Raw genomic sequence first — 11,406 nt, 5'->3', positions numbered from 1 at the left:
TTTTTTTTTTTTTTTTACTAAATATCAGCAATTATTCCAACATTTATGCGGTAAAATTAGACAGTATAGATTGGAGGTAGTAACCTGAACACATCAGCAGTGAGATTAATAAATGAAAAAAAAAAACATTAAAAGCTTTTCCTGAAAGAATCATCCACTGTTTATCCTGACAAAGTTTTAAGTGGGGGGTGCTGTCTGTTTTCCATAGTTAAACTCTACACCACATTAARATAACTTACCTTCAGTTGTTATGAAAATGTTGTAAATCAAAAATAACATTGACTTTGCTTCATAGCTGGTTTTAAACACTTTGAAATTAGCCTCGGTCTCTTTAAGGACCTCCTACCATTTCAGACACTCCCACTTCAGCACGTCTTCACAATTCTTCATGTGGTTTACAGCCTTTTGTAGGCGCATTGTTTTGTTTTTGTTAAAAAATCGCAACATTATATAGTATGGATTTTGGAAAATGGCAACTCAGGATGCAGTTGAGCCTTACTCGAACGATCCCACGTCGGACCTGAAAAGTACGTTTTCTGAAGAACCGGAGCAAGTACAGACGCTTGGTGCGTACTTGGGAGTTTTGGGATTACATCATCTTTTAGTGGCAATCTTAGTTAATGATCAAATTGTTTAGAAAGCTGTCATCAGTACAGTGCCTCGCACAAATATAACATTTTTTTTCATCCAAGTCCAACCATTTTTTTGACAAACTGGGTCATCCTTAGGAATCCTAAAAAGAGGTTGGTCTCCTTGGCTTTCAACAATGCATTTCCTCAACGAGAGCATTTTTTAATCTAAAAAGAATTGAACTGAGTAGTAGTTATGACAAGCTCAACGGACATGTAGTTCCACAGGAGACTCGAGGATTTCACAAACACRCAYGACTGAGTCAAAGCAACACTCGGGGTATGTTCTCATCTTAAATGTGAACAAAACAAAGGAGATGACTGTAGATTTCAGGAGAAACAGGGTTAGCTCAAACCCTGTTTCCATCATGGGAGAAGTGGAGGTGGGTGAGGAATATAAATACCTCAGTGTTCATCCGGGCAACAGACTGGGACTCAACAGTGAAGCAGTCTACAAGAAAGGACAGAGCAGACTGTACTTCTTAAGGAAGCTGAGATCCTTCAATGTCTGCAGCAAGATGCTGCAGATCTTCTACAAGTCTGTTGTTGAGAGCGTCATCTCTTCTGCCGTCATCTGTTGGGGCAGCAGCATCAGAGCCAGGGACCTAAAAAGGCTAAACAACCTGATAAAGAAGGCTGGTTCTGTTCTGGGGACGACTGTGGAATCTCTGGAGATGATGGTGCAAAGAAGGATTTTACATAAAATCAAGAACATTGTGGACAACCCTGACCATCCTCTTCATCAGACTGTCATAGAAAGACAAAGTGTCTTCAGTCGGAGGCTTCTTCAACTTCGCTGTAATACAGACCGCTACAGAAGAGCTTCCCTGCCCACAGCCATCAGCATCTACAATAAGTTTTTAGTTAAATGAGTTACAATATCTAATTTCCCTCTGAGATCAATAAATTATTTCAGATTTGAATTTAATTTTTGATGAGGGAAGGACATTATAACATGATATAAAGCTCCAAAAGTCCATTAAACCTCAGAAATGATGAGGTCATAGCAGTCAAACCTTGACAATTCAATGTGGAAATGTTATTTTTTATTTATTTTTTTATTTCATTTAATTAAAAACAAAAATTTCAACACAACAAACTCATTAAATGAAAAGGAGCAGAAAGAAAAAAAATCTTATGTCTGCCCCATTTAACAAAAGAAAAAAAATATATATATAGTACACACACCCCTACAGTCAGTACAGCACATACAGTTACAGTCAGCATACCTGTACGTTAATAGTACCACTTCTGATTTTAGCTTAAAGTTTTTAAAACTGATGAGTTAGCATTTTTTGCTCAGTTGGATTGGCTCCAAAGCTGGTGCATCTAATGATTACTTTCTCAGACTTTCATTAAAATCTGTTTCATGGTTTTTGAGAGATTTTACTAACAGACAAGTTTACYTGCAATCGTTTGTCTTTCAGTGTTGGGGGATAATTAAAACAGAAGACGAGTCATGACTAAAGAATAGTTGGTTTAATGTGAAAACAACAGTACCAAACTAACAATTAAAACAAAGCTTCCTAAARCATTTACAAACTGTAGCAGAACAGAAGTCGAAATAAAACATCAATTATTTTTAGGACCAATAGAGTCACAGTTATATGTACAACTAATAAAACACTCCTAATTATTCTGAATACTACAAAACCTGAACTTTTATTTAGCGTTTTGTTTTTGGCATTAAAACTCTGTTTAAYGTTAACGTGGTTTACAGTTAAAACAAACACTGCCGAACACAGACTGTATGCCAACAGAAATATAAACTTTGTAAAATGATTAAAATAAATCAAATTTGAATAATCTTTTCTGACAACATCAGAGCAATCCAAACAGAAAATTATTGCCAAAAACTGAAGGTGAAGTTAAACTGATCTGCTGAGAGCGCGCCTCAGTTTGGTGTTTTTGAGTTTCTTCACAGCAGCAAGGAAGCTCTATCATTCTCCAACTACATCAACCTCCAAATCACTTACTTCCTCTTCCTCTTCCTCTTCCTCTTCCTCTTCCACCAGGGGGACAACCTGGACAGGTCTCACCAGATCGGGGGCCGGACTCCAACCACCGATCACGTCGACATCCTCATCCAAGTCTTCGTCACAGTCTCCATCCTGCTCTGGGTTGGTCCRTTTCTTTAAACCCAACAGGCGGTTGTTCTCTTCCACATCGCCGTCCTCCTCCTCTTCTCCCGTGAAACTTTCCTCCGTGATTTYTTCATCGACTTGTTTTGCTCCTTGAAAACAGCTTCTCAAACCGACGGTCTGGGAAACCGTTCCATCCTCCTGGTCTGTGCTGGATTTGGGTGTTCCTCTTCGATCGAAGSAAATCCTCTTCGTTGCAGCGGCCTCCTCGCTCGGGTCCTCGTTGCATCTCTTTTGTCCACTTCCTGTAGGTCCCTCTGCCTCCGCCAGCGGCCGCACCCTCAGACCTTCTTCGTTTCTGTCTTGGTTTGCCTCTGATTGGCCGTCTGCGCAGCAGGAATCTGCAGGCTGTGGATGAGGCCGCGCCGCTGCGCTCTCGCCGTTAGACGAGCTGACAAGTTGTCCGTTGGTCCTGGGCCTGCCGCACCGGCGACCTTCTGATCKTCCTGCTGGGAGCGGGGCCTCGAGATAGGCTGTAGTGTCCTGAAAGGTAGATAAGGMAATAAGAGAAGTGACAGCCTGTTTTAAAATACTTCATATTTTCAGACACGTAGGGTTCATAACTCACCAGGATACGCTCCTCTCTAAATCTGCTCCTGATTGGGTAGCTGTCTCTTTTCCAGTTTTGATGATTGTTTCCAGAGGTGCCTTTTTGAGAGGATTTCACAGCTGACTCACGAGTCTTGGTTGTCTAAAATAAATGCACACAAAAACACAGCCGTTGCTGTCATCATTTAGTTTCATCCACACTGAACTTTTCTTGGCAAGTTTAAATGTGAGGTTGTTTGTCGCAGAACGAGCACAACATCTRTAGTTTCAAAAGATTTACCAAAGAAAGACTACACTTTTGTTGAAATCCTGTATTAATAAATATTTTKTCTTGAAATCAAAGGTTTCAAAAAGTCAAACAGCGATGCAGTCTCGACTTTATTGTTGGGGGGAGTTGATAGGTGGGACATTTGGTTCTGTTAGGGGGCCGGGCTGCCCTCCTTGTACAATGGTAAGGAAACATATGTTAGTGTGTGGAGAGAACTTGGATCCTCACTTTTTTTCGTACCTGTTAAAAAGCTGAAAAGATGCTAAACTGTAGCAGAGATGAAATGTTAGCTACCTTTTCTTGCAGACAGTTTTGTTCCGGCTGCAAACCGTTCCTCTCTGGTTCGGCCTCTCTGGTGACCTTTCTGTCACCTGAACACATGGACTTCTTCGTCTTCTTCTTCTCCAACGAGAACAGGTAGTCCAGTTTTTTCCTCTTGGGTCGCTTGGTTCGGGCGTTCTGAGATTTCCCRGCGTGTTCCGGGGAAGCAGCACGGTCCGTCGCCTCTGAGCCTTCACCCTGAGGCTCAGAGGTCTCCAGGGGACTGGTTGGTCCCGGTGCCTTTTTGCACCGTGGCTGAAGGACGTGAGGGGTTTCCGCCGGAGTCTCGGCTCGTTGGGATTTSCTCGGGCTCGTGTGCAGCCGGCCGGCCTCCGAGGAACTCCCGTCACCCGTCTCGTTCTCTCTGGCGTTACAGCTGTCGACCTGCTGGAGTAAGTTCTCCAGAATCTCACTGTCCTCTCCTTCAAACTGCTGCTGCAGGACGGGGACCTCGGACCCCTGCGGTTTGTTCGGGGTGCTGCCAGAAGATTCGCTGCCGCTCTCAGAATGTGGAGCTCCGTCTATGTCGCTCTGCCCCAAAATATGCAGGTTCTTAATGGCTTCCTCCAGAAGGCGGTCGATGTGCTCAGGCTGGGGCTCGGGAGGCGGGAGGCGGACGGTCGGGAGGTCGGACGACACTGTGGAGATGCAGGAGGCGGCGGGGGAACGCAGCAGATCAGACAGAGACGAACAGGAGCCAGATAAAGCGGGGCGGCTGTGGAGCTGCTTCGACGGCGCAGGAACTGGAGTTGACTTCGCTCCCAAACGTCGATCTCTGCTTCCAGCAAGACTGGCCTGTGATCAGAGAGAAACACAACAATTATGACAAACAAAAAGCAGATGGAAGGATCTTTTTTATAACATATCACGAGATAGTGGAGAACCTGAACAAGTTTATAATCACTGGTCTGAAATGCAGCCATAACCGTTCATGACGTTTGATTAGAATGTTTTTATCAGTTGAGAAATATCTCTAAATTGAGGTCTGTGTTAACTAAATCAGACGTGGAGATGATTATTTATGTTTATTTCTCTTCTCCTTTAGATTATTATAACTCTTTATTTGTTTTAACATGTCTGCCATCACTGGTTTACAGCTGGTGCAGAACGCTGCGGTGAAGCTTTCACAGACATTACACCAGTCTTATCCTCTTTACACTGACTGTGTCAAATTTTGACCTGATTTCAAAATTACAGTCTTGACTTTTAGAGCTCTTAACAAACAGGCTCTTCAATATATTATAGAAATGTTGATTCTGTTATGGACAAAATCTTCTAAACGGTTCCTAAAACAAGGTTTAAAGGAGAAATATGCTTTTAAATGATTCAGCTGGGGTCTAAATAAAGTGGAACTGCAATGATTTGGTCTGAATTCCTCCTTATTGTAACTCCACAAGCCACGCCCCGTCTCAGATCAACTCGTTTTGAGGCTGTCTCTTTAAATCCAAACAAGACGCTTCACACCCCGCCCACCTCCAGCTTCCAGACCGGTCCACTCTAGCTTGACTGAGGAGTTTACGACTATATAGCTGCGCAGGAACATTTTATTTTCACATCAATTCAAAGATGTGAACAACAGAAGACTTGTCCATCCAGCCTGACATGTTGGAGCCAGAGTCTGACCCAGAGCCAGAGGACAGTGAAGATGATGAAATTGTAGTTTGGCAGTTCAGGCTCAAATACTGTGACGTAACAGTTCAGAAAACATCATAAAAAATAAACGGAACAGGTTGAAAAATATCACCAAAAAAGCAGCAACAAATCCAACTTTTCTGCACTCCTAGAGAATCCAAGTTCACAACAAAATGTATTTGACAAGTCCCCTTTAAGACACTGGTATTAAGACAAGCTTTTTAACTAAATGTATTTCCTAACGTCATATTTGTCGCATGAACTTGTTTTGTTCTGTGCTTTTGTATCCTGTAAATTTACTAAACTCACCTGGTGGAGCTGTGTTGGAGTGTTTTCCTGCTCAGTGTTTCCTCCCAGCACCGTATCCCGGCTCTGGCTGACCTCCGTCCCTTTACCACGCCCTCTCCTGCTCGGGGCCCTCCTGGCAGCCGGTGGGACCTCCCTCTCCTTCAGGAGCAGCCTCCTGCCGACGGCTCCGCCCCCCTGACCTGTCCTGGGAGTCCTCGTCCCCCACCTGTTCAGAAACTGCATCTGCAGCCTCCCCACTCCCACCTCCTGCACGTCCACCCGCTGAGTGATCCCTCTGCGGCCCCTCCCTGCAGTCCTCCCTCGGGGCCTCCCGGCCCTCTGCTGACCTGTCCTGGGCCCCCGGGCCCCTCGCGGCCTCCTCCCTGCCCGCCTCCTCCCTGCCCGCCTCCTCCCCGGGGCGCCCTCCGCCTTCATCTGGTCCAGGAAGTAGTTGTTGATGTATCCGGCGATGTTGCCTTCAAACTGCTCGATCTGTTCGGCCTCCCACACCTCGTGGTTGCCTGCTCCTTGGGGGTCCGCCCAGCCGCTCCAGGGCTCCGCCTGTCTGGAGCAGTGAGGGAGGGGAGGGGGCGCCGCTTCCTGAACACAGACCGCTTGGTTTTCATCTGGAGGGAAGACGAAGATGGGGACCTGTCCTAGACTCTGGAAGATGTCCAGATCGATGGTCTCAAAGGAGGCAGGCGGGGGGGCAGGGGGGGGCAGGTTCACCTGCATTTCCTCTGTTTGGGTCCACATGTCTTTCCCACCATCTGACGGCGTCTCCTTCCACAGATAGGTGCTCCCGTCTTTCACCTCTCTCCTCCACCTGCTGCGTCCACAGTCGTCCCCCTCCGTTTGGACTCCGACCTCTGCAAACTGGGCCCCTGTTACCCCTCCTCCTCCTCCTTCTGCTCCTCCTCTTCCTCCTCCAGCTTGACTTTTTGTCACCTCCACCAGTCCGCCGATCCCCAGCTTGGCTGCAGCACAGATGGCTTGCTGCTTCTCGCTTTCCCCCACTCCGGCCATCTCCCCAGAGTAAAGGAGTCTGATGATGTGCAGCAGGGTGCAGCCCCCCAGGGTCGGGAACTCCACGTGACGGCTCTGTCCTGCAGTGGGTGCCGGTGAGGTGGACAGAGCCGAGGAGATGTGGGGACTGATCGCTGACAGAATGCAACTGTGTGCCGGCACCGAAACACCTGCGGTAGGTATAAATAACAAGATAAAGTCTTTAAAAGTGATACGTAGCATCATGAGAGTGACCATGAACGGGTTGTTGAGTTCGTACCTCCAGCTTTGAGCAAAGTGTCACAGAACTGGCTGCGCTGCTGTTGTCTCTGCAGCTCGGTGAKGAGGAAGGCTTCAAAGCCCGGCTTTTGGTAGCACCACATTTCTCCATCCACTCCTAGAGACGAGGAAAAGAAGCAGACAGTGTTAGGGATGCTTTACAGTCAAGACCATTTAAATCAGGGGGGTCAAACTTGGTCCAAGCCAAGGTTATTTGTTGAAAAATAAAGTTTTTAAATGTTATTGAATTAATTATTCCTATAGAAATACATTTTTTCCCAAGTATATTTTATTTAATGTTTAGAACATACCCTATAAAATAAAGAAATACACATCTTTTACGGCATTTACAGTTTTTCTCAGGCCTTACTACTCACAACTACGGTATTTAATTTAATATTTCCTAGAGGTACATTTTATCACAATCCAGCAAATTGRTTTGAAAAAACTTCACAAAAAAATCCAATTATTTGACTTTAAATTTAGAAAAGAATAGTCGAGAGAAGACTGACCTAAGTATAGAGACAAAAAGAGAAACAATAAAAGTATTTTATTTTTTTATTTGCTTTATCATTTCTGAAATCGTGCAAAGCACTTTGTATGCCTTGCTGCTGAAAAGTGCTATATAAATAAATTTTACCACACCTACATTTAAGATATTACCTTTGGGGCCGGATAAAACATTAACAAGGGCCCGATTCGGCCCGCAGGCCTTGAGTTTGACGCGTGCTTTAAATAGACACTATCCTGGCTCTTTTGGTGAATCTTGTGAAGCTAGTTGTATCTTTCTGAATAAAAAACAAACAAAAAACAATCTAATATTATTCTCAGAACTGTTTCAGTTTTTAGTATGTTTTTAACCCTCTGCTGGTCAGTGCAGTGCTCAGCCTTTTAAAGCAGATCAGCTGCTGGGGTGCTCTCTACTGCTCCACTCCATTCAGTGGTCAGTTGYTGTAACTGCAGAGGTTTCTCTGAATCCAAGATGGCCGACTAACAGACACCTGTTGACTACCACAGGTACATCCACTCATCAATTCCACAGGAACTCTAGAGTTGAAAAAAAATTGATGATAAACAGAAACATCTCATTTGTCTTTTTTTTTTATTTTTTTTTTGGACACACTGAAATGAATGTGTACATGTGTTCAACTCTCTTACTGTTTTTTGCCATAAATTCATGCAATTTTGCAATATTTTGCTGAGTATTCTTTTAAAAATAGGTAATCTTGTGCAATTTAGTTACAGTTTGTCGAAAGCAAATGTAGCAGGAAAAGAAAAGCTGACAGATTTTGAGGGCTCAAGGTCAGAGGTGCACCACTGGCCTAGTTTTGATGGCCTTTCATCATGTCTGTAAACATTATGATCACATTCTGTCGCCCCCTCGTGGCGAGTAAGGGAACTACAATGTACCGCTACACACTAACTGGTTTTTCCAATTCAGGAAAAACTGATTTGCTCCAGTAAGACCAGTGCCAAAGACCATACTCTACATAAGAAAAAAAATGCACTGATTTACAACCAGGTGAGACATTTACTTGATTYGAGTCGCAGATATACTTGAAGATGCATAATATCCATAAAACAGTGTACACGTGGTAAATATTTACTATGCATTTAAGATACATTTTTGAAAATTACAGAATTTTCATATATTGAAGATTTGATGAAGTCAGTAATAATGAATATCAAATTTTTGAGTCCATGGGGCTTTCATAATTCATGCACCAGAGGGTTAATGCCTCCTCAAACTTGTTTTTCTTATAAAGTTATCATAAAAATAAATAGCAGCAGGTGCACGTTTAGATTAAATAAACTATCTGTAGCTCTGAATACATCTGAGCCGCTCGTCAAAGACAACCTGTTAGCATCACCGCTAACCACGCGTCCAAACGTCCACATTAAGCTCAAGTCACGCTGGTCAGTTGTTAATTACCATGTCCCAAACTACAAAACACGTAGTTTAAAGCTCTTTCACATTCCACGTTTGTTCAAAACACCACTCTCCTTTCAGGATAAGTGAACTAATATTTGCAGGCAAACTTAATGCAGCGCAACGCGGGGAGGCTGGACTCACCGTCTGCAAGGCTCCAAGCTATCCGTTCCGACGTAAAACAGGTAACAATCCGTTCGCTTTAAAATTAAATATTGATGCTTTTGTAAATTATCTTTTATTTTTTAATAAATATTACCCAAACATATTTATGTTTCTGGTGTTTTGTTCAGGTTTTGTTTCTTGTGTGATTCAGAGAGTTCAAGGAGTTCAACTACATGTCCGTGGCATGCAGCGGGAGCGCTACATCGTAGCTTCGTTACTCGCCACGAGGGGGCGACGGAAGTGGCGCCACACGTTCAGCTCAGCCGCTCAACCAACAACMACAGGAAGCAAAGATAAGAGCAAACCAAGAGCATTCACGACATGATTGTACTATTTCGTTTTTTTATTGTATTTTTTCCTGTTTCTATTTTGAACTACTCAATCGGTAACATACAATGTATGTACAATAAATGCATAAAATATATATTTTTTACTTTAGAAGTTCTATTTTTACCTTTTTTCCTACCATGTTTGAGATAAACGAATCAACCAATAATAAATTATTAATGTACTTATACTTCTTGTCTTAATTCCATTTTAAAATGGTATTTATTAACATATTGTTACAATTTATAAAAGACACAAAATACAAAATAAACACATTTATAGTAAAAATTAAAGCAGGACATTACATACAAAATATTTTATTATTATGGTCACATAAATATGGTTTTTATGTTGTTACAACAGTTCATTATTATTTAAATGACAATGGCAGCTAACAATCTAAAAAATTGTTATACAACAAACTTGCATAATAGAAATTTATTAGACATTTCATTGTTTTAGAAATGACCATAAAACTGTGTTCACTTCAGAAACTTTATTTGTTACTGTAACAAATATAAACTCTTCTTTTACTGAAATATATATCACAGTTAGGGTTTATAAAATTGCACATAATTTGACTCACCCCAGATATAAATTTAATGATATGACTAATCAAACTCTGGCACGATTTTCTTTTTTCTAACTGTGGCATTGTTTCTGCAGAAATCTAATCTTTTATAAACAAATGATTTGTAGTAGTACCAAATAATAAACACAAAATAATAGATTTGTTTGGATGTCAAAGGGTTCAACTGTTAAGAAAAAAGTAGGAAAACAAGCAGAAGAAACAAGTTTGTCTACTCTGATGGATGACAAATTGTTTTAGCGCTGGCTTGTTTTGGTAGCTGTAGGAAAGAATTACAAGTCACAGACTTACTGATAGCCAGGTATGTTTTTTTATGAGCGCAAACATCTTTAAGATTCCCACTAAAACACCTCTAAACCTACAAACGGAGAGGCCTCATGAGACTGACAAAACAAGTTCTCATTCTGAGTTATTTACTTAAAAGTTAGGTTTGCGTGATGAGAAGTTAATGACAAGCAGGAAATTATTTTATTTTATTTTTTACAGAAACAACTCTGGAATATTTCTGTTGGACATGTTCAAATCATCTTTCACAAACAGAAAAACCTCCTCAAAACTCTGGAAATTGTTTTGATTTTTAATTTATGCTTGACTCCATACCAAAAAATAATAACTTAACATGCAAAATTAAAAAAGGACCGTTTAAATTAATATTTAATTGAGTCGTGAAAGCCTTAAACAAAGCACTTTATTCAGCTTTACTTCCCAGTAGAGCAATATTTTATGAGTCAGTTTGCATCCCATAATAATCAGGGATGATGCAAAGTTTATACAGTCATCATTTACCCCCTGAATAATGCCTAAAACATCATTACATTTTCAAAAAGTACAAAAAAAGATTTGAAAATTCTCGTCAAAAATGTTCAGTTTCATTTTTGACATAATAAAAACATGATTCTTTATTTTGTTCATGAAGAAAATAATCCAAATCAGTGTTTTAACGTGTTTCAGTTTCTGCCGGGATCTTCTTGCGTAACAGCGTGATGTTTTCCACTAACAGATGATGAGTCCTGCTCATCTGACTGACGGAATCATTTCTTGTGTAACTCTGAAACCTCATGGAAACAAATCAACTATTATCATGTTTGTTCTGTAAGCAGATGCTTCCGTTTTCAAATTTACTCTCTTAAATTGTTGCATCATTTATGGTAAACCAACCAAACCCTGATGAATCAACAGACCCACACCATGACGCTACCAATATTGTTTTCTATGCATGGGATAAGACTACTTTAGGTAAAAATAACACTTTTTTTAACTAAATCAAGTTTTGTTTTGGTCGT

The 11,406-nt window shown here is 41.6% G+C and overlaps 1 protein-coding gene across 1 annotated transcript; it reads right to left on the bottom strand.

Annotated features, from left to right (window-relative positions):
- Positions 1 to 2,093: 2,093 nt before the first annotated feature.
- Positions 2,094 to 9,654, bottom strand: LOC106514080 (uncharacterized). Its single transcript, XM_014003178.1, has 6 exons — positions 9,187 to 9,654; positions 7,114 to 7,230; positions 5,850 to 7,024; positions 3,882 to 4,703; positions 3,339 to 3,461; positions 2,094 to 3,253 (listed from the first exon to the last, which is right to left on the bottom strand). The coding sequence occupies exons 2-6, from the start codon at positions 7,214 to 7,216 to the stop codon at positions 2,570 to 2,572; spliced, it is 2,907 nt and encodes a 968-aa protein (XP_013858632.1). The 5' UTR covers positions 7,217 to 7,230; positions 9,187 to 9,654; the 3' UTR covers positions 2,094 to 2,569.
- Between the last annotated feature and the right edge of the window lie 1,752 nt (positions 9,655 to 11,406).

This window comes from Austrofundulus limnaeus, unplaced genomic scaffold (genome assembly GCF_001266775.1).
Source record: "Austrofundulus limnaeus strain Quisiro unplaced genomic scaffold, Austrofundulus_limnaeus-1.0 Scaffold1, whole genome shotgun sequence".
NCBI lineage: Eukaryota > Metazoa > Chordata > Actinopteri > Cyprinodontiformes > Rivulidae > Austrofundulus > Austrofundulus limnaeus.
Note: the sequence above shows the minus strand (reverse complement) of the source record. Positions and strands in the feature narration are given on the sequence as shown.